Genomic DNA, 23,908 nt, shown 5'->3' with positions numbered 1-23,908 from the left:
TTTACTTAGGAAACGCTTTAGAAGAGATGGTAGCTTGTCAAAAACACACAATATCACAAGATTTCTTGCTCAATCCACCGTATTGCACTATTCAAACATCCAGCCATCTTCTTCTCCATTCTCATCAAAAGCACTTACATCCTGGTTTCTAAAGAGTGGAGACACAAAGTGATGACTGTGTAGGTTTCTTCCAGTGTTGACATGTCTCAGTTATATTGACTGGCCTCGTTTGATCGGCATTCCACGCTGACAATCCTGGCCTGACTCCCCTCTCACGGTTCAGTAGCTGTTAGTGACGCCAGATGCATCCAAACCAGTCACAGACTGCTGACCACTTTCCGACCTGAACTTCACGTCGTGGGAGTGCAAGCGGACGTTGTGCCGGCCATTGAGTAGCTTGACCATGGAACCACAGGTCACAGACTGCCGATCAGGAGTGAGCCAAGCAGCATGCAGAAGGTGAGCACGAGAGTGGAGCTCCAAGCTGGGGCCACCACCCGCCCACCTGGCCGCCCATCAGCCCCTTCCCCCTCGCCCCGCGCACGATGACCAGCACACAGCCCAGCCTTGCGCCGCCCCCGTCCGAATGCCACAGCCAATCGGGGACTGCTTGTAGCTGGCATTCGTAAAAGCCGGTCGCGGCCGTTGGGCACTTCTTCCCACGATCGGGAACGCCGCGACTGATTGCTTTGCGACCCACCCGAGACCCACCTATGGGTCTCAACCCTGAGTTAGAAAAATCCTGATCTAGCCAACTTAGCTCCACTAACTTTCAAAAAGGAATTGGATATTTACTTGAAATAGAAAGATTTGCCGGGCTACATGGAAAGAGCAGGGAATTGGACCAATTGACTCTTTCAAGAGCTGGCACAATGGAAACGTGCAAGCAGCATAGAAATCAAACTGGAAATATACCAAAGAAATGTCCCTTTGTACAATTCAATAGCACAGACACAAGATTGTTCTTAAAACTGGAAATGTTAAATTGTGAATGAACATTGCCAATCACTCCAGAGAAACTACATCCATTTGTTACTGGAAATAACTTAAACCAATTATTTTATTTCATCCTGGGCGAGGTCATGGATTTTGGGCATTATCGGGTTATGCAGCAAACCTGTCCCATTTAGACTGACAATATAAATTCTGTGGGGGAAAAGTGAGTATGCATCTTATTCCTCCCAGCCCTCACCCTTGCCAACCACAAACCCCCTCCCCATTCATGTTAGGGCAATGTTCCAGAGGAAAATCCTAGCTTTTCCAGGAAACTGCATCCTTTAAATCATTCATGGGCCTCAATGACCTTTTATTAAATATTTGATGGAACGTTAGCATCGCTGGCAGGACCAGCATTTGTTACCCAGTCCTAATTGCCCCTTTACTCAGTGTCCAACGAGACCATTTCTTATAATAACAATAATTATCTTTATTGTCACAAGTAGGCTCACACTAACACTGCAATGAAGTTACCGTGAAAAGCCCTCATCGCCACACTCCGGCGCCTGTTCGGGTGCACAGAGGGAGAATTCAGAATGTCCAAATTACCTAACAGCATGTCATTTGGGACTTGTGGGAGGAAACCGGAGCACCCGGAGAAAACCCACGCAGACACGAGGCTCCGCACAGACAGTGACCCAAGCCGGGAATCGAACCTGGGACCCTGGAGCTATGAAGCAACAGTGCTAACCAATGTGCTATCCATTTCAGAGTCAGCCACATTACTGTGGACATGGAGTCAAGGCCAGACCAGGAAAGGATGGCAGATGTTCTTCCCATTGTAAGCCAGATGGATTTTTCTTTACAATATTTGATCATAGTTTCATGTTCACCATTACTGAGACTAACTTCCAATTCCTTTAAAGATTATTAATTGAATTTAAGTTCACCAGCAGTGTGATTTGAACCCACTTTGCCTGTGCGTTAACCTGGGTTTTTCTAGATTACCAACCCAGTAACATCACCATCACAACACTTTCGTCCCCATCTCTCATAGCCATGAAGTAGTGTTCTATGTCCTATTGAGGACAGTAAACAGCCCCAAATATTTATGATGGAAAGAGCCTCATTTGCTCCAATAGCAGCAGAATGTCTGAAGAAGGCCAGGTTATTTGCTCTGATTTGGTTAACCCTTGTCATCTCGGCAGCTCTGAGCCACTTGGATATTCGCGCTGGTAATTTGGGGCAAGCACTGCTGGTGTGCACTCTGCAGCCGTGCAAGTGACCCCTTTTATGGCATTTGAGGTGGGACCAGCAGCTGGGGAGGGGAGTGCGGAGGGGGATGGATTCCCCCCCATTGCACATATGCACAGGAATGTTGGGACCGATATTCCCCTCACAAGCATCTTGGATCAATCAGAGTTGGGACCCTGGGACCCATACCTGTGATTTCCAATTTTCGCAGGTATCTTCTGCAGTCTGTTCTTTCTCAAATCCAACCACACCAGCTGTGGCAGATGATCAAACAGTTCGTCTGGCAGCTCCTGGAGCTGGTTACCCTCCAGGTACAGGTGCTGTAGGAAAGCAGAAGCCATACATACTAGAAATTGTCAAAACAAGTTGAAAGGTTTACCATTTTATAAACTTTAGCATACTGTTGCTGTTTATATTGCATTTGACAAAAAACATCCTCTCAAAACAGGTAACATAAATGCAGACAAAAATATACAAAGAGATAAATAAACAAATTGGAAGTAACTTTAATTTTGGGTGATATTGATTTAGACTCCCTTTGTGAACCTCTTCATCTTCAATGGAAATTAGCTCTCTCATCCTTCCTACATCGGAATATAGGTGGGGATAAATTGATCTACCTATTATGGAAGTAGTGACACAATGTTTTATTTATTCGTTCATGGGATGTGGATGCCACTGGCTCGGCCAGCATTTATTGTCCATCCCTAATTGCCCTTGGGGTGGTGGTGATAAGCCACCATGAGTGCTGCTTGGCTAAAGCAGAGTGCTTTTGGAGTTGAGTGAAAACGGAGTTAGGTGAGGCTGGGCTAAGTCTGGGCTGAAGTGGAGTGCTGCTGATGTTCAAAACACCAAGGTCAGATTCCCATTCTCACTGGCTTCGCAGTCAATGTCACAGTGAAGCAGTCGTGAGTATAAAAAATGTTATTTTTTTGGAGGAAGGTATTAATTGAAAAACACGAATAAGTGAAAGTCAGGGTCATTCTAATAAAGTAACATAAGTAAATCCTGTATGTTCGCCATCACCTCAGCCTTTCTCTCCTGGCTTTTACTGCCTCTGCTGTCCCTTCAGCTCCTCAGGTTGCTGTTGCCTGGCATGTTTTGTCCATTGTGGTGAGGTTGGAGGATGGATTTTTTCACCCCCGGGTTTAGTGGACTATTTTGGGTTAAAACAAGCCTAATTTTGAGTGTCCGGGAGGAGGGCCACCTTTCCTGCATCCGCTCAGCACATCCCAGTCGTCCGAAGTGAGATTCAAACTATGTTTTACCATTATTCCAGGAGGGCCAAACAGCATGGAATATCTGATGGTTATTTCCCCCACGATTGGCTGGTTAGTTCCAGCCTTACGGCACTCCAGCCTGCCCACCTGCCGAACCCGAATCACCAATTTCCCGGGTTTACACTGCGGTCTGCAACCTCTGAATCCTGAAATTCCAGAGCCTGGGTGGATATAACTTTCAGATCTGAAGGTCAATGCAATCCACCATGGCCAAGTGTCAACACACTTTTAGCAGAAACACCTATAAATAATTCTTATAATGCTTAAAATAGCATGGGAAGGACTCCTCAGAGAGGACAGTGTGGAAATCACAATAATCATAGAATAAGAACAGTAGAATTAGAACATAGAACAGTGCTGAAGGAGTGATGTGGAGATGCCGCATTGGACTGGGGTGAGCGCAGTCAGAAGTCTTACAACACTAGGTTAAAATCCAACAGGTTTGTTTCAAATCACTCGCTTTCGGAGCACTGCTCCTTCCTCGGGTCCTGAAGAAGGACCAGTGCTCTGAAAGCTAGTGATTCGAAACAAACCTGTTGAACTTTAACCTGGTGTTGTAAGACTTCTTATAGTGCAGAAGGAGACCATTCGGTCCATCGAGTCTACACCGATCGTCCAAAACAGCACCCCACCCAGGCCCACTCCCACCCTATCCCCATAACCATTGGACAGCAAGGGCAATTTATCATGGCCAAACCAACTAACCTGCACATCTTTGGACTGTGGGAGGAAAGCAGAGCACCGAGAGGTAATCCATGCGGACACGGGGAGAGCGTGCAAGCTCCACACAGACAGTGACCCCAGGTCAGAATCGAACCTGGGTCCCTCGTGCTGCGAGGCAGCAGTGTTAAACCACCGTGCCACCCCAACAAGAAGTAAACAAGTGCTGGCAATTGGAAGGGCTGCCAGAACTGGTGCCAAATTAATGATGGGAGTCGTAAATTGGGAAACGTGTTCAATTTAGGAACATAGATTGGTTGGATTATTTTTATTTTTTTTAAAAGACACAGCAAATAGTTGGAGCTGAGTCAGGGCCTCCCGTGGACTTTGACGGTATGAAAATTGCTTATTGTCACCAGTAGGCTTCGATGAAGTTACTGTGAAAAGCCCCTCGTCGCCACGTTCCGGCGCCTGTTTGGGGAGGCTGGTACGGGAGTTGAACTGTGCGGCTGGTCTGCTTTAAAAGCCAGCGATTTAGCCCAGTGTGCTAAACCAGCCCCGGTAGGGTTGGAACAAAGGAGCAGAGATACTGGGAACAAACATGCAGAACAGATGACTGGGGGGGATAATTTACCTGGATACATCTCGGCATGTCACACTTCAGGCAGCTTAGGGCTTTGCTGCAAAGATCGAGTGATTTGTCACTGCACCAGACATCACACAGCCTTCTGGCACTGCCGCCCTGGTCTGAGATCGAGCTCCACAAATGTCCATCAGGCTCAGTCCCGGAGCGGGGCTCAGGCTGCTCCATACCCGTCCCGCTGAGGAATTCACGCCGCTTGCACCCCAGGCGATCCTAAAACAAGCAGCAAGCCATCCGCGCCATGGGGCTTCAGTGCATTTCAAAAACAAATGGGAAGAAACTGCAAGCCAGCTCCATTTCTGGGCTGAAATGTATCTTAAAATAAATACATTTACGGGGTGGGAGAATATTACACGCGAATTTACTGAAGTCGATTTTGAAGAGGTGTAGCATACGCTCCAGCGTTTAATCTTTCCCGGATCATTGTAGCCACTACCCTCCCCCCAAATCCACTTCAATGTTGCAGTAACCATGGAGATCCTTGTAACGTTTGGTTGTTGCCAAAACCTCTTTGCAGTCAGACGCTGAATGAATGAACGCGCCTTGAGATGATTGGTGCGCCTGGATACTGGGCGCGATTTTTAAAAGACATTCAGCAGAGGAGGACTGAGCTACTGCGGGTGACCCATCCCCTCTCACAGGCTCCTCCAGAGAAACGCCTCGACTCGCCCCCACTTCTAATAACCTCACAATCGCGCGCCTCTGTGTGTGTGGGTATGTGCACCCTGAGCGTCACAACAACCACAAGGCGCTTCAGGGGAACAGCCACCCACCAGGTCAAGCTTGTAGCTTTTTAAGGGTCTTAAAGCAGGGGGGAAAGATAGGGATGGAAAGTTGTAGGGAGGGCATTCCAGAGCTTGGAGCCCAGGCAAATATATAATATATAATCACTTATTGTCACAAATAGGCTTCAATGAAGTTACTGTGAAAAGCCCCTAGTTGCCATGTTCCGGTGCCCTTTCAGGGAGGCCGGTACAGGAGTTGACCCCACGCTGCTGGCCTTGTTCTGCATTACAAGCAAACTGTTTAGCCCACTGTGCTAAACCAGCCCCCAATGAAGGCAGAGGCACTCACGGTGGAACAATTCTGATTATGAATGCACAATGGGCCAGAATTAGATGAGTGCAGGTTTGTGGGGTTGGAGGAGGTGACCGAGATAAGGAGAGGCATGGTCCTGGAGGGAGTTGAGAACAATGAGAATTTTAACATCAAGGTGTTACCTGACCAGGAGCCTCAGTGAGCACAGGGGTGCCAGGGAACAGACTTTGTTACGGGGAATTTTTGGACAGCCCAAGTTTAAGGAGGGCAGAAGGTGGGAGACCAGTCAGGAATGTGTTGGAATTTGGGGTGGCGTGGTGATGCAGTGGTTAACACTGCTGCTTCGCGGCGCTGAGGACCAGGGTTCGATCCCGGCCCCGGGTCACTGTCTGTGCAGATTCTCCCCGTGTTTGCACATTCTGCCCATGTTTGCATAGGTCTCACCTCCACAACGCAAAGATGTGCAGGCTAGGAGAACTGGCCACGCTAAATTGCTCCTTAATCGGAAAAAAAAGAATTGGGTGCTGTAAGTTTATTTAAAATGAAAGGAATGTGTTGGAATTGTCAAATCTAGAGGGTAATGAAGTCATGGTTCAGCAACAGGTGAGTGAAGACAGAGCTACAACTAAATGATGTTATGGAGGTGGAAATAGGTCATAATAGACACAATGATTATGAACTTGGAAGATCATCTCAGGATGAAATGTAACACCAAGGTTGCGAACAAACCGGCTCAATCGCAGACTGTTGCCAGGGAGAGTGATGGAGTTGGTAGTTAGGGAGCAGAATTTGATGGGGGAATCGAACACAATGGAGTGGTGTAATTTCTTCAGAATTCACAATTTGATGACTTTCGATTCAGCACAGTTAGGGGGGTGGGGTGGGTGGGAATAGCTTCTGGGGAAGTGTGGAATCACTGATAGCAACTTCTCGATTTCCATAGATAAAAGCAAATTACTGCGGATGTTGGAATCTGAAACAGAAAACAAAAATACTGGACAATCGCAGCAGGCCTGACAGCATCTACGGGAAGAGAAGGAAGGTAACCTTTCGAGTCTGCCGTTTCAACTCACCGTCCTGCTCTCGCGCCCACATGTCCCTCCTTGGCCTGCTGCAATGTTCCAGTGAATCCCAGCGCAAACTGGAGGAACAGCACCTCATCTTCCGATTAGGCACGTTACAGCCTTCCGGACTTAACATTGAGTTCAACAAATTCAGACTGTGAACTCTTTCCTCCACCTTCACCCCATCTGTATTTCTATCAGTTTATTTTCATTTCTTCCATTGATCTGTTTTTCCCTTACCATTGTCCCATCCCCAACCTCTCTCACCCCACTTGGGGCATCTGCTCCCTGTTCTTGGTTGCCCTTTGACCCACTGCTCGCCTTTGTTCTGTCATTCACATATTCTAATCTCTTTGTGTCACTAGCAGCACCCTTTTTAGCCTGAATCACCTCCATTTACACTCCTTTTGTTTTTATGTCCACAACATCTTTGTCATCTCCACCTATCCCTGCCCCCCTATCCAGCCCCTCCGCTCCATGCCTCCCCCACCAACAATATAAATCTGATCCTATTTCCAGTTCTCTTTAGCTTTGACAAAGAGTCATCCAGATTCAAAACGTTAGCTCCCTTCTTTCTCCACAGATGCCGTCAGACTTGCTACGATTGTCCAGTATTTTCTGTTTGTGTTTTTGATTTCCATGTTTAACTGCACATGTGTGGAGCCCAGAGGTTACTGCCAATTTCTGAGGAGAAATGACCGCCAATTCTAACAGTTTTGCTGTAAAATCCAGACCATTCACTATTCTTTGTCTTTCTTATGGAACCTGCAATGAATGCAGCATTTTAAAATTGTATCCTGGTTTAAAACCAAAACGTATGCTTTAAAAATGAATAAAAATAAGTATAGATGACTATTAAACAAAATCAGCTGTTGCCTTATACTGGAACACGCACACACGATGTACTCCATTCTAAATTCAGCCTTCCTTTCTTCTTGCCGCAGCTTTTCCACACTTGTCATAACAGCTGCTTACGTGGCTCCGGTGTCAAATAAGCCTCCAGCATTGATAACTACTGGCATTCATTTGGCACCTTTAACATACAGGTACTTTGCTAGGTGACTCAAAGGGACAATGATCAAACAAAATTCAACAAGACCGCTGTATCAATGTTGGACAGCCGTCAAGGTCAGTAATGGATATTGTTGCTTTGCTGCTGGCCAGAAATTCCATTTACTCAAACGTTCTCATATGTCGAATGATTTTTTAAAAAATCATCTGAATCTTGGAATGTGTAAATGTAACGAGATATGGGGATATTGCATTTGGTAAACTTTAATTTCAGAAACTAAGTTGGAATAAGATTGGCAGCACAGGACGTAATCGATAATTGTGATGAATGGTATCGGTATAACTGCTGTAACTGTACCTTGCCTTTAATACATTGGCCCTTTAAGACCGGGCTTGGAACCCTGGGCGACTCCGCCTCTGGCTCCGCCCCCAGGAAACTGTATATAAGGTGATGCTTACTCGGCAGCATGCTGTGAGCACACTTCTCGGCAGCTGTCCAGTTCTCTGGTAATTAAAGCCTTTGAATTACCAATCTTCTCTCCTGAGTCGTAATTGAGGGTATCTCAATTTAATTACCAGAACACATCAAGATGGACAGTGCTCTAAAGCCGAAGAAACTCAATCTAGACGCTCGGTCGCCGGAGGCCCCAGGAATTTTTAAATATTGGCTCCGGTGTTTTGAGGCCTATCTAAATTCTTCAGAGACTGAAGTCGACGGCGCTCGCAAGCTGAGCTTACTACATGCCCGGGTGGGCCACCGACTCTCCTCCATGATCGAGAACGCTACGACATACGAAACTGCGGTCGAAATACTAAAGAAACGCTTTGTAAAGCCGATTAACGAGGTACACGGCAGACATTTGATCTCGACCTGCCGCCTGCGCTCAGGGGAAACTCTAGACGAATACGTGGAGAGACTCACTGCGCTCGCGAGGAACTGCAATCATAAAGAAGTGACGGCAGAAGTCCACATGAACTTACATATTCGTGATGCTTTCGTCTCCGGTATCAGGTCCTCGTACATCCGGCAGTGACACCTAGAAGACGGGGCAAAGGACCTCCAAGGCACGGTAACGCTCGGCTCTTCTCTAGAAACAGCCCAACGTAACCTCCGTACATACTCCGCGGACCTTGCGAACCCCTCTCGATCCCCTCCAGACTCGGCCACACTACAGGCCTGCGCCGCACGGTGATCCGCTCACTCCAGGGGCTCCCCATGCTATTTCTGTGGGCAAGGCCAGCACCCACATCAGCGTTGCCCGGCCCGCTCCACGATCTGCAACGACTGCGGGAAGAAGGGGCACTTCGCAAAAGTCTGCCTGACTGGGCCCAAAGGCCGAAAACAAAAGTCTCACCAGGCCTAGAAATCAAACTCCCGGCCTCACAGGCCCCGCAACGCGGCCGCATGGCGGCCGGACACGCCTACTTCCGACGCGGCATCGACCTCGTGCGAGTCATGGGTGCGGCCATCTTGGCCGCAGCCATCTTCGAATCCCGACACGCACAACCAACGGCGGCGGCCATTTTGTGACTCCCGGCGGCCATCTTGTGAGTCCGACTCAACCGAGGACTGTGACTACCCGCAACTAGGAGCGATCACGCTCGATCAATCGCGGCCGAAGCACCTGCGGAACTCAATGATGCGGGTACAAATCAACGGCCACGACGCTCCCTGCCTATTTGACTCCAGGAGCACGGAGAGCTTTATTCATCTGGACACGGTAAGGCGCTGCTCCCTGCGCACCCACCCCACCTCCCAAACTATCATCCTCGCTTCGGGCTCCCATTCGGTCCAAATCGCAGGGTATTGTGTCGTGGACCACGTGATTCAAGGCGCTGAATACACCCGCTTTAAACTTTACATCCTCCCTCACCTCTACGCCCCCCTGCTGCTTGGTCTGGAATTTCAGTGCATCCGGAGCCTGACACTGAAGTTCGGCAGACCTCTGCCCCCACTCACAGTATGCAGCCTGACGACACTCAAAGTTGCGCCACCCCCCCTCTTCGCGAACCTCACTCCCGACTGTAAGCCTGTCGCCACCAGGAGTCAGCGGTACCGTGCCCAAGACATGACTTTTATCAAGTCAGAGGTTCAGCGGCTACTAAAAGAGGGGGTCATAGAGGCCAGCAACAGCCCTTGGAGAGCTCATGTATTGGTAGTCCGCTCCGGGGAAAAGCAATGAATGGTAGTGGATTATACCCAGACCATAAACCGCTTTACGCAACTCGATGCGTACCCACTCCCCCGCAAAGCGGAAATGGTGAATCAAATCGCCCAGTATCGGGTATTCTCCATGGTTGACCTAAAATCGGCCTATCATCAACTCCCTATCCGCCCAGAGGACCGCCCCTACACGGCCTTCGAAGCAGCCGGCCGGCTGTTTCACTTTCTCAGGGTCCCTTTTGGTGTCACAAATGGAGTCTCCGTTTTCCAGACGGCAATGGATCAAATGGTGGACCAGTACGGCTTACAGGCTACCTTCCTGTACTTGGATAACGTCACCATATGTGGCCATGACCAGCAGGACCACGACGCAAACCTGAGGAGGTTCCTCCAGACTGCCCGGGCCCTCAACCTCACATATAACAAAGAGAAATGCATGTTCCACACAACCTGGCTCGCCATCCTCGGCTACGTCATGGAAAACGGGGTCCTAGGCACAGACCCCGACCGCATGCGTCCCCTTAAGGAACTCCCCCTCCCCCGTAGCCTCAAGGCACTCAAACGGTGCTTGGGGCTTTCCTCCTATTACGCCCAGTGGGTCCCCAGATATGCGGATAAAGCGCGACCACTCATTAAGACCACGGTTTTTCCCCTGACGGCTGAGGCTCAGTCGGCTTTCAGCCGTATCAAGGCCGACATCATCAAGGCCGCCATGCATGCGGTGGACGAAACCAGGGCCGGCTCAAGGCACCGGCAACTCGGGCAGTCGCCCGGGGCGCCATGTGCTCGGGGGCGCCAGAGACTCGGGTCCCGCGCATGCGCAGTTGGGCCGGTGCCAACCAGCGCATGCGCGGTGGCCGCCCGCCCCTAGGGCGGCCCCCCGGCTCGGTCCGCCCCCCCCGCTCAGTCCCCCCACCCGCCCCCCTTCGGGTCCGCCCCCCCGCACCGGCCTCGGGTCCGCCCCCCTGCGTGTCCGCCCCCCTCTCGGGTCCGCCCCCCAGCCCCGGGTCCGCCCCCCCTTCGGGTCCGCCCCCCCGCACCGGCCTCGGGTCCGCCCCCCCTTCGGGTCCGCCCCCCGCGTCCGCCCCCCCGCGTGTCCGCCCCCTCTCGGGTCCGCCCCCCAGCCCCACCCTCGGGTCCGCCCCCCCGCCCCCCCTCGGGTCCGCCCCTCCTCGGCCTCGCCCCTCCTCGGCCTCGCCCCCCCGCCCCTCCTCGGCCTCGCCCCCCCGCCCCTCCTCGGCCTCGCCCCCCCGCCCCTCCTCGGCCTCGCCCCCCCCCCGCCCCTCCTCGGCCTCGCCCCCCCGCCCCTCGGCCTCGCCGCCCCCCCCCCCCTCGGCCTCGGCCCCGCCCCCCCCCCCCCAAGGGCGCCGAAGTTCAGCTTGCCCGGGGCGCCAGCAACCCTAGAGCCGGCGCTGGACGAAACCATTCCCTTCCAGGTAGAAAGCGACGCATCAGACGTCGCCCTGGCTGCTACCCTCAACCAAGCGGGCAGACCAGTAGCGTTTTTCTCCTGAACCCTCACCGCCTCGGAAATCTGGCACTCTGCAGTCGAGAAGGAGGCACAAGCCATAGTGGAGGCCGTGCGACACTGGAGGCCGGTAGGAGGTTCACCCTCGTCACCGACCAACAGTCGGTCGCCTTTATGTTTGATAACGCACAACAGGGCAAAATAAAGAATGACAAAATTCTGAGGTGGAGGATAGAGCTCGCCACCTATACGTACGATATTAAATATCGCCCGGGGACGCGCAACGAGTCCCTGGATGCCCTGTCCTGCGGCACGTGCACCAACGCGCAAAAAGACCGCCTGAGAGCCATCCACGATGACCTCTGCCACCCGGGGTTCACCCGGCTTGCCCATTTCATCATGTCCCGCAACCTACCTTACTCCACAGAAGAGGTCAAGGCCATGACCAAGGCATGCCAGATCTGTGCAGAGTGCAAACCGCACTTCTATCGGCCAGACGGGGCCTGCCTGATAAAGGCCTCTGGGCCCTTTGAGCGACTAAGTGTGGACTTCAAAGGGCCCCTCCATCCACCTACCGCAACATCTATTTCCTCACCGTTATTGATGAGTTCTCCCGCTTCCCGTTTGCTGTCACCTGCCCCGATATGACCTCGGCCTCCGTGATCAAGGCACTGCACATCATCTTCACACTGTTTGGTTTCCCCACTTATATCCACAGCGACCGGGGTACATCGTTCATGAGCAACGAGCTGCGTCGATATCTGCTCAGCAAGGGCATCACCTCATGCAGAACGACGAGCTATAACCCGCGGGGAAACGGGCAAGTGGAGAGGGAGAATGTGACAGTTTGGAAAGCTGTCCTTCTAGCCCTACGGTCAAGGAGTCTCCCAATCGCCAGCTGGCAGGAGGTCCTATCCGATGCCCTACATTCCGTTAGGTCGTTCCTCTGTACGGCCACGAACGAGACCCCTCACAGCCGTTTGTTTGTCTTCCCCAGGAAGTCCACCTCTGGGGTCTCGCTCCACGTTGGCTGTCGATTCCACCGGAGCGGAGAAGGTCAGCATGGAAGGTCAGACCACCCAAAAGACTGGACTTATAACTCCACTTCACCCCCGACGGACTATGTGTTTTTTTTAAACAGGGGGTGAATGTGATGAATGGTATCGGTATAACTGCTGTAACTGTACCTTGCCTTTAATACAATGGCCCTTTAAGACCAGGCTTGGAACCCTAGGGGAACCGCCTCTGGCTCCGCCCCCAGGAAACGGTATATAAGATGATACTTACTGGGCAGCATGCTGTGAGCACACTTCTCGGCAGCTGTCCGATTCTCTGGTAATTAAAGCCTTTGAATTACAAATCTTCTCTCCTGAGTCGTAATAGAGGGTATCTCAATAATCATAGCACGATCCAGTACAGATCCAGTAATCAATAATGTACAGTTTAAACGTGGAATCCATAATGTACACCTTATATGTGTAATCCATAATGTACAGTATATAAGTGTAATCCAAAATGTACAGTATGTAAATGTAATCGATAATGCACAGCATGTAAGAGCAATCGATAATGTACAGTATATAAATGTAATCGATAATGCACAGCATGTAAGTGTAATCAATAATGTACAGTATATAAATGTAATCGATAATATACAGTATGTAAATGCAATCTATAATGTACAGTATATAAATGTAATCGATAACGCACAGCATGTAAGTGTAATTGATAATATACAGCATGTAAATGTAATCAATAATGTACAGTATGTAAGTGTAATCAATAATGTAAAGTATATAAATGTAATCGATAATGCACAGCATGTAAGTGTAATCGATAATGTATCGCATGTAAATGTAATCGATAATGTACAGTATGTAAGTGCAATCAATAATGTACAGTATATAAATGAAATTGATAATGTAGTTTATACGTGTAATTGATAATGTGCAGTATGTAAGTGTAATCGATAATGCACAGTATATCAGTGTAATCGATAATGTACAGTATGTAAGTGCAATCAATAATGTACAGTATATAAATGAAATTGATAATGTAGTTTATACGTGTAATTGATAATGTGCAGTATGTAAGTGTAATCGATAATGCACAGTATATCAGTGTAATCGATAATGTACAGTATGTAAGTGTAATCAATAATGTACAGTATATAAATGAAATCGATAATGTAGTTTATACGTGTAATTGATAATGTGCAGTATATCAGTGTAATCGATAATGTACAGTATATAAATGTAATCGATAATGTACAGTATGTAAGTGTAATCGATAATGCACAATATATCAGTGTAATCGATAATGTACAGGATATACATGTAATCAATAATGTACAGTAAGTGTAATCAATAATGTATAATATAAACACATAATTGATAATATACAGTAGATACATGTCATGAATAATGTACAGTATATACATGTAATCGATAATGCACAGCATATCAGTGTAATCGATAATGTACAGTATATACATGTAATCAATAATGTACAGTATGTAAGTGTAATCGATAATGTATAATATAAACACATAATCGATAATGTACAGTGATACACATAATCAATCATGTACAGTATATACATGTAATCGATAATGCACAGTATATCAGTGTAATCGATAATGTACAGTATGTCAGTGTAATCGATAATGTACAGTATGTATGTGTAATCGATAATGTACAGGATACGTGCAATTGATAATGTACAGTATGTAAGTGTAATTGATAATGTACAGTAGGTAAGTGTAATCGATAATGTACAGTACATAAGTATAATCAATAATGTACAGTATATGCATGTAATCAATAATGTACAGTATGTAAGTGTAATCGATAATGTACAGCATGTAAGTGTAATTGATAATGTACAGTATGTAAGTGTAATCGATAATGTACAGTATGTCAGTGTAATTGATAATGTACAGTATGTAAGTGAAATGGATAATGTACAGTATGTAAGTGTAATCGATATTGTACAGTATGTAAGTGAGAACAACTAGTCTGTGAATATGGAGATAATACGCTCTATGTATCTGCATCCACAACATGAAAGCAGTGTCACTGGCAAAAAATACATTCAAACTACACAGGCCTTGAAACATTTTATTTGAGTGCTGAGTTCTCCATGAAGGTAGGTCTGGGGATATGGTGTGAGTTGGCAGAAGGGAGTGGGATGTGTGTGCTGGAAGAAAATTGGCTCAAAGAGGCAGATACATCATTCAGCAGCTCTTAAACAAATGGTCATACGATTCAAGAAACAAATCTCAGAATTCAAATTGTTTGCAGATGCAATAATTGTTTCCTAGTGCGGTTTGGATATGTACCTGAAAAGGGGGAAATATGTTTGGTCAAGGTTGCTCTAAAAAGAGCAGAACCCAGACACAAAGGTCATAAATTCTATAATAATGTTGATATAATTAGGTACACCCTGACCCTCTATAATAATGTTGATATAATTAGGTACACCCCTGACCCTCATAATAATGTTGATATAATTAGGTACACCCCTGACCCTCTATAATAACGTTGGTAGAATATGGTACACCCTGACCCTCTTTAATAATGTTGCTGCAATATGGTACATTCCTGACCCTCAATAATGGTGTGGCTATAATATGGTACACCCCTGACGCTCTATAACAATGTTGCTATAATATGGGACACCCCTGACTCTCTATAATAATGTTGCTGCAATATGGTACATCCCTGACCCTCTATAATGGTGTTGTTATAATATGGTACACCCCTGACCCTCTATAACAATGAAAATGAAAATCGCTTATTGTCACGAGTAGGCTTCAAATGAAGTTACTGTGAAAAACCCCTAGTCGCCACATTCCGGTGCCTGTTCGGGGAGGCTGTTACGGGAATCGAACCGTGCTGCTGGCCTGCTTTCAAAGCCAGCAATTTAGCGTCGTGCTAAACAACGTTGCTAGAATATGGTACACCCTGATCCTCGATAATAATGTTACTATAATATGGTACACCCCTGACCCTCTATAACAATGTTGCTATAATATGGTATACCCCTGACCCTCTATAATAATGTTGCTATAATATGGTGCACCCTGACCCTCTATAACAATGTTGCTATAATATGGTATACCCCTGACCCTCTATAATAATGTTGCTATAATATGGTGCACCCTGACCCTCTATAATAATGTTGGTATAATATGGTACACCCTGATCCTCTATAATAATGTTCGTATAATATATGGTACACCCCTGACCTTCTATAATAATGTTGCTGCAATATGGTACACCCCTGACCCTCTATAATAATGTTGCTATAATATGGTACACCCTGACCCTCTATAATAACGTTGGTATAATATGGTACACCCCTGACCCTCTATAATAATGTTGCTCTAATATGGTACACCCTGACCCTCTATAATAATGTTGGTATAATATGGTACACCCTGACCCTCTATAATAATGTTGTTATAATATGGTACACCCCTGACCCTCTATAATAATGTTGTTATAATATGGTACACCCTGACCCTCTATAATAACGTTGGTATAATATGGTACACCCCTGACCCTCTATAATAATGTTGCTCTAATATGGTACACCCTGACCCTCTATAATAATGTTGGTATAATATGGTACACCCTGACCCTCTATAATAATGTTGTTATAATATGGTACACCCCTGACCCTCTATAATAATGTTGCTCTAATATGGTACACCCTGACCCTCTATAATAATGTTGCTGCAATATGGTACACCCTGACCCTCTATAACAATGTTGCTATAATATGGTACACCCCGACCCTCTATAATAATGTTGCTATAATATAGTACACCCTGACCCTCTGTAACAATGTTGCTGCAATATGGTACATCCCTGACCCTCTATAATAATGTTGTTATAATATGGTACACCCTGACCCTCTAGAATAATGTTGCTATAATATGGTATACCCTGTCCCTCTATAACAATGTTGCTATAATATGGTACACCCCAGGCCCTCTATAATAATGTTGCTGCAATATGGTACATCCCTGACCCTCTATAATAATGTTGCTATAATATGGTACACCCACACCCTCTATAATAATGTAGCTATAATATGGTACACCCCTGATCCTTTAAAAAAAAGAAATTTTGAGTACCCAATTCATTTTTCTTTCCAATGAAGGGGCAATTTAAGTGTCCAATACACCTGTGCTGCAAATCTTTGGGTTGTGGCGGTGATACCCACGCTAACACAGGGAGAATGTGCAAACTCCACACGGACAGTGACCCAGAGCCGGGAACGAACCTGGGACGTTGGCGCCGTGAGGCAGCAATGCTAACCACTGCACCACCGTGCTGCCTCCCTGACCCTTTATAATAATGTTGGTATAATATGGTACATGCCTGACTCTCTCGAATAATGTTGGTATAATATGGTACACCTTGACCCTCTATAATAATGTTGCTATGATATGGTACACCCTGACCCTCTATAATGATGTTGGTATAATATGGTACATGCCTGACCCTCTCGAATAATGTTGGTAAAATATGGTACACCCCTGACTCTCTATAATAATGTTGCTATAATATGGTACACCCATAAGACCATAAGACCATAAGACATAGGAGTGGAAGTAAGGCCATTCGGCCCATCGAGTCCACTCCGCCATTCAATCATGGCTGATGGGCATTTTAACTCCACCTCCCAGCATTCTCCCCATAGCCCTTAATTCCTCGCGACATCAAGAATTTATCTATCTCTGCCTTGAAGCCATTTAGCGTCCCGGCCTCCACTGCACTCTGCGGCAATGAATTCCACAGGCCCACCACTCTCTGGCTGAAGAAATGTCTCCGCATTTCTGTTTTGAATTTACCCCCTCTAATTCTAAGGCTGTGCCCACGGGTCCTCGACTCCTCGCCTAACGGAAACAGTTTCTTTGCGTCCATCCTTTCTAAGCCATGTATTATCTTGTAAGTTTCTATTAGATCTCCTCTTAACCTTCTGAACTCCAATGAATACAATCCCAGGAACGCCAGCCGTTCCTCATATGCTAGACCCGCCATTCCAGGGATCATCCGTGTGAATCTCCGCTGGACACGCTCCAGTGCCAGTATGTCCTTCCTGAGATGTGGGGCCCAAAACTGGACACAGTACTCCAAATGGGGCCTAACCAGAGCCTTATAAAGGCTCAGTAGCACATCGCTGCTTTTATATTCCAACCCTCTTGAGATAAATGACAACATAGCATTCGCTTTCTTAATCACAGATTCAACCTGCATGTTTACCTTTAGGGAATCCTCGACTAGCACTCCCAGATCCCTTTGTACTTTGGCATTATGAATTTTCTCACCGTTTAGAAAGTAGTCTATGCTTGGATTCTTTTTTCCAAAGTGCAAGACCTCACATTTTCTCACGTTGAAATGCATCAGCCATTTCCTGCACCACTCTCCCAAACTGTCTAGATCCTTCTGCAGCCTCCCCACTTCCTCAGCACTACCTGCCTGACCACCTAACTTCGTATCATCAGCAAACTTCGCTAGAATGCCCCCAGTCCCTTCATCCAGATCATTAATATATATGGTGAACAGCTGCGGCCCCAACACTGAACCCTGTGGGACACCGCTGGTCACCGGCTGCCATTCCGAAAAAGAACCTTTTATCCCAACTCTCTGCCTTCTGTCAGACAGCCAATCCTCAACCCATGCCAGTAGCTCACCTCGAACACCATGGGCCCTCACCTTACTCAGCAGCCTCCTGTGTGGCACCTTATCAAAGGCCTTTTGGAAATCCAGATAGACCACATCCACTGGGTTTCCCTGGTCTAACCTACTTGTCACCTCCTCAAAGAATTCTAACAGGTTCGTCAGGCACGACCTCCCCTTACTAAATCCATGTTGACTTGTTCTAATCCGACCCTGCTCTTCCAAGAAATTAGAAATCTCATCCTTAACGATCGATTCTAGAATTTTACCAACAACCGAGGTTAGGCTAATTGGCCTATAATTTTCCATCTTTTGTCTTAATCCTTTCTTGAACAAGGGGGTTACAACAGCGATCTTCCAATCGTCCGGGACTTTCCCTGACTCCAGTGATTTTTGAAAGATCTCAACCAACGCTTCCGCTATTTCTTCAGCCACCTCCCTCAGAACTCTAGGATGTAGCCCATCGGGGCCAGGAGATTTGTCAATTTTAAGACCTTTTAGCTTTTTTAGCACCATCTCTTTTGTAATGGCAACCATACTCAACTCAGCCCCCTGACCCTTTATAATTTTTGGGATATTACTAACGTCTTCCACTGTGAAGACAGACGCAAAGTACTTATTAAGTTCTCCAGCCATTTCCTCATCTCCCATCACTAGCCTTCCAGAATCAGTTTGAATTGGCCCAATGTCTACTTTGGCCTGACGTTTGTTTCTTATGTATTGAAAGAAACTTTTACTATCATTTCTTATATTACTGGCTAGCCTGCCTTCATATTTGATCCTCTCCTTCCTTATTTGTCTCTTTGTTAACCTCTGTTTGTTTTTGTAGCCTTCCCAATCTTCTGATTTCCCAGTGCTTTTGGCCACTTTATAGGATCTCTCTTTTTCTTTGATACATTTCCTGACCTCCTTTGTCAGCCATGGCTGTCTAATCCCTCCCTGGATAATCTTTCTTTTCTTGGGGATGAACCTCTGTACAGTGTCCTCAATTATGCATACAAACTCCTGCCATTTTTGCTCTACTGTCTTCCCTGCTAGGGTCTGCTTCCAGTTGATTTTCACCAGTTCCTCTCTCATGCCCTCGTAATTACCTTTATTTAACTGTAACACCATTACATCCGATTTTGCCTTCTCTCTTTCAAACTGCAGACTGAACTCAACCATATTATGATCGCTGCTTCCTAAGTGTTCCCTTACTTTAAGATCTTTAATAAAGTCTGGTTCATTACATAGCACTAGGTCCAGAATAGCCTGCTCCCTTGTGGGCTCCATGACAAGCTGTTCCAAAAAGCCATCTTGTAAGCATTCCATGAATTCCTTTTCTTTGGATCCACTGGCTACATTATTTACCCAATCCACCTGCATATTGAAGTCCCCCATGATCACTGTGACCTTGCCTTTCTGATATGCCTTTTCTATTTCCCGGTACATGTTGCGCCCCTGGTCCTGACCACTGTTAGGCGGTCTGTACATAACTCCCATTATGGTTTTTTTGCCTTTGTGGTTCCTCAATTCTACCCACACAGACTCCACATCATCCGACCCTATGTCGTTTAGTGCCATAGATTTAATTTTGTTCTTAACTAACAAGGCAACCCCACTCCCTCGGCCCACCTCCCTGTCTTTTCGATAGGTTGTATATCCTTGGATGTTTAACTGCCAGTCCTGAACCCCCTGCAGCCATGTCTCTGTGATGCCTACCACATCATAATCATTCACGATGATCTGTGCCATTAGTTCATCTACTTTGTTACAAATGCTACGAGCATTCAGGTAAAGTGCCTTAATGTTAACTTTCTTATCAGTACAGATATTGGAAGTCCTAAGATGTCCAAAGTTATCCTTCCTTTTGTTGCATTCCTAGTCTGCCTCAAGCTTAAATCCACCTGCCTACATGTTATCCTCCTGCGTATCTTGCCATTTAACTCCCTGCTCCCTGTCGCTTTCACTTTCCCTTCCCCCCCACCCCTGGCCCTCTATAATGATGTTGGTATAATATGGTACACCCTGACCCTCTATAATAATGTTGCTATAATATGGTACATGCCTGACCCTCTCGAATAATGTTGGTAAAATATGGTACACCCCTGACTCTCTATAATAATGTTGCTTAATATGGTACACCCCTAGCCCTCTATAATAATGTTGGTATAATATGGTACACCCTGGCCCTCTATAATAATGTTGGTATAATATGGTACACCCTGACCCTCTATAACAATGTTGCTATAATATGGTACACCCTGACCCTCTATAATAATGTTGCTATAATATGGTACACCCCTGACCCTCTATAATAATGTTGCTGCAATATGGTGCATCCCTGACCCTCTATAATAATGTTGGTATAATATGGTACACCCTGACCCTCTATAACAATGTTGCTATAATGTGGTACACCCTGACCCTCTATAATAATGTTGATATAATATGGTACACCCCTGACTCTATAATAATGTTGGTATAATATGTTACACCCCTGACCCTCTATAATAATGTTGATATAATATGTTTGCACCCCTGACCCTCTATAATAGTGTTGGTAGAATATGGTACACCCATGGGGCTCTATAATAATGTTGGTATAATATGGTACATCCCTGACCCTCTATAATAATGCTGTTATAATATGGTACACCCCTGACACTCTATAATAATGTTGGTATAATATGGTACACCCTGACCCTCTATAATAATGTTGGTATAATATGGTACATCCCTGACCCTCTATAATAATGTTGGTATAATATGGTACACCCCTGGTCCTCTATAATAATGTTGCTATTATATGGTACATCCCTGACCCTCTATAATAATGTTGGTATAATATGGTACACCCCTGACTCTCTATAATAATGTTGGTATAATATGGTACACCCTGACCCTCTATAATAATGTTGCTATAATATGGTACACCCCTGACCCTCTATAATAATGTTGCTATAATAAGGTACACCCCTGACTCTATAATAATGTTGGTATAATATGTTACACCCCTGACCCTCTATAATAATGTTGATATAATATGTTTGCACCCCTGACCCTCTATAATAGTGTTGGTAGAATATGGTACACTCATGGGGCTCTATAATAATGGTGGTATAATATGGTACATCCCTGACCCTCTATGATAATGTTGGTATAATATGGTACACCCATGGGGCTCTATAATAATGTTGCTATAATATGGTACATCCCTGACCCTCTATAATAATGTTGGTATAATATGGTACACCCCGACCCTCTATAATAATGTTGTTATAATATGGTACACCCCTGACCCTCTATAATAATGTTGTTATAATATGGTTCACCCTGGCCCTCTATAATAATGTTGCTATAATATTGTACACCCCTGGCTAGCTATAATAATGTTGGTATTATATGGTACACCCTGACCCTCTATAATAATGTTGCTATAATATGGTACACCCCTGACTCTATAATAATGTTGCTTTAATACGGTACACCCCTGACTCTATAATAATGTTGGTATAATATAGTACACCCTGACCCTCTATAATAATGTTGGTATAATATGGTACACCCCTGACTCTATAATAATGTTGCTATAATACGGAACACCCCTGACTCTATAATAATGTTGGTATAATATAGTACACCCTGACCCTCTATAATAATGTTGCTATAATATGGTACACCCCTGGCTCCCTATAATAATGTTGGTATAATATGGTACACCCTGACCCTCTATAATAATGTTGCTATAATATGGTACACCCCTGACTCTATAATAATGTTGGTATAATATGGTACACCCTGACCCTCTATAATAATGTTGCTATAATATGGTACACCCCTGACTCTATAATAATGTTGGTATAATATGGTACACCCCTGACTCTATAATAATGTTGCTATAATACGGTACACCCCTGACTCTATAATAATGTTGCTATAATACGGTACACCCCTGACTCTATAATAATGTTGGTATAATATGGTACACCCTGACCCTCTATAATAATGTTGCTATAATATGGTACACCCCTGACTCTATAATAATATTGCTATAATACGGTACACCCCGACTCTATAATAATGTTGCTATAATAAGTTACACCCCTGTTCCTGACTTCAGAATCGAGGCAGGTTCACAATCCAAATAGAAACACCATAGTTTTGTTACCTTGTTTATTTTTGTGTACTACAGCATTCATCGGAATCGAATTTAGCGGACCCCCCCCCCCCCCCCCCCCCCCCATCCTGTACACCCTGTAACTCACTTAAAGTAACTCACTTTAATTAACTTATCCATTGAATACAAAGCATCAAACCATCACTCGGCACCCCCCCCCCCCCCCCATCCCCCTCCCAAACACAGCAAAGCCTGCAGTCCGGGCCGGGTTTGATTCCCGGTTCTCAGGCGGTTGGTTGGACGCGGGGTTGTAGCGATTGCGGCTCAATGTCAATCCAGCCGAGGCTTCAGTCCAGGAGCTCGTCTTGCGGCTCGGGCGGAGGAGGAGGGCGTTCCAGCGCTGCGCAATCGTCAATGAAGAACACCAGGTCCTGTGGAGTGACAAAGGGGAGTAAAATGTTAATGACACTGAGCTGGATACAGTTTGTGTGTATCAGGAGGAGACGCTTGTTGGTGTGCAGCAAGTGCTAACAGTTGTCTATAGTCCCTGGCCGGATAAGACAAGGCAAAGTATACATTACCCTGTAGCAGAGTCGGTTGATCATGTTGAACAAGCGCTTGACTCGCACTTTGAGGAACTCAATTCTTTTGAGCTCTCTGCACTGGGGGGTGATGAGGTTTTCCAAAGCGTAGAGGTGGTCACGAAGTTTGATGGTCACACAGGCGTTCTGCAGCATCGACAGGGAGATAGAGATCCCAGGATGAGCTGGTGCACACACCCCAACAACAGCCACAGCCACGTTATTACAGTTCTCAAATCGCTCAAGTACTTACATGCACGTTAATGTAGAGCTTCGGCAGGTTAGCGAGGCACCGTTTCTGTGGAAGGAACACAATTCATTTATAGTCACCGTGCAAAGATCCCACTGAGCAATCAAACCAGCGAGTCTGGGCTGCAATTTACCGTGATGGAAAAGGTCTCTAATCTGCCCAGAGACTCCGTAATCCCTTTACTCAATCTCACAACAGCAGAGTAGCAGGTCGGAGGGGCAGAATCGGCAATTACAAGGAGTGTGGAAAAGAGAAGGATTTTCCTGGACAAACCCATCCCGTCTCCACAGCCTTGCGTCAAATCCAAGTTCCCCTGCTGGAGCCTCACTTCTTTATATTTGCGAGGATGGAAAGTGAGTTTAGTACCAAGCAAGCTCCGAATTATGAAACCTATTTATTACCCACCGCCCCTTTCAGAACTGAATTGGATCCTTGTTGAGGCTGGGCTCCCCCTCAAGGGACGAATCAGATTGAACTCACCGAAACCTGGGATGTGTTCCCAACGAAATCTCAGCAGGGAGCCGCTGGAATAGACAGCTGGATCCGTTTTAGAACAGGGTCGAGATAAACAGCCATGTTTCTTATTAACGAGGAACATTGTTTCCAATCTGGGATTTATTCCTTGTGGAATAGCACAGGGTCTCGCAGCTCCCTGGCTCCCATACAGTCTTTACTAATACTTCGGCCTTTCCTCAGCCTGTGATCTGGCTGCTGTCACCTCACACAGAGCTCTGTCTATTCTCTGTGCACCTAACACAAATCATCTTC

At 46.2% G+C, this 23,908-nt stretch overlaps 2 protein-coding genes across 3 annotated transcripts in view; both read right to left on the bottom strand.

Annotated features, from left to right (window-relative positions):
* The window catches only part of LOC119963443 (leucine-rich repeat-containing protein 27-like), a 43,806-nt gene extending 38,554 nt beyond the window's left edge, over positions 1-5,252 (bottom strand). The window contains exons 1-2 of one of the 2 annotated variants that reach the window (XM_038792581.1): positions 4,765-5,252; positions 2,380-2,510 (exon numbers count right to left, since the gene is read on the bottom strand). In XM_038792581.1, coding sequence (XP_038648509.1) covers positions 2,380-2,510; positions 4,765-4,941 — 308 coding nt within the window. In that variant the 5' untranslated portion in view covers positions 4,942-5,252. The remainder of the gene's footprint in view (positions 1-2,379; positions 2,511-4,764) is intronic. The other variant, XM_038792580.1, reaches the window with a different exon arrangement.
* A 17,317-nt stretch (positions 5,253-22,569) lies between these two features.
* LOC119963441 (cytokine-like protein 1) lies at positions 22,570-23,519 on the bottom strand. Its single transcript, XM_038792578.1, has 4 exons — positions 23,274-23,519; positions 23,144-23,188; positions 22,891-23,037; positions 22,570-22,740 (listed from the first exon to the last, which is right to left on the bottom strand). Exons 1-4 carry the CDS (start codon positions 23,415-23,417, stop codon positions 22,657-22,659), a joined length of 420 nt encoding a protein of 139 aa, XP_038648506.1. The 5' UTR covers positions 23,418-23,519; the 3' UTR covers positions 22,570-22,656.
* Between the last annotated feature and the right edge of the window lie 389 nt (positions 23,520-23,908).

This window comes from Scyliorhinus canicula, chromosome 3, assembly GCF_902713615.1.
Source record: "Scyliorhinus canicula chromosome 3, sScyCan1.1, whole genome shotgun sequence".
Lineage (NCBI taxonomy): Eukaryota > Metazoa > Chordata > Chondrichthyes > Carcharhiniformes > Scyliorhinidae > Scyliorhinus > Scyliorhinus canicula.
This window is presented reverse-complemented; position numbering and strand designations above follow the sequence as displayed.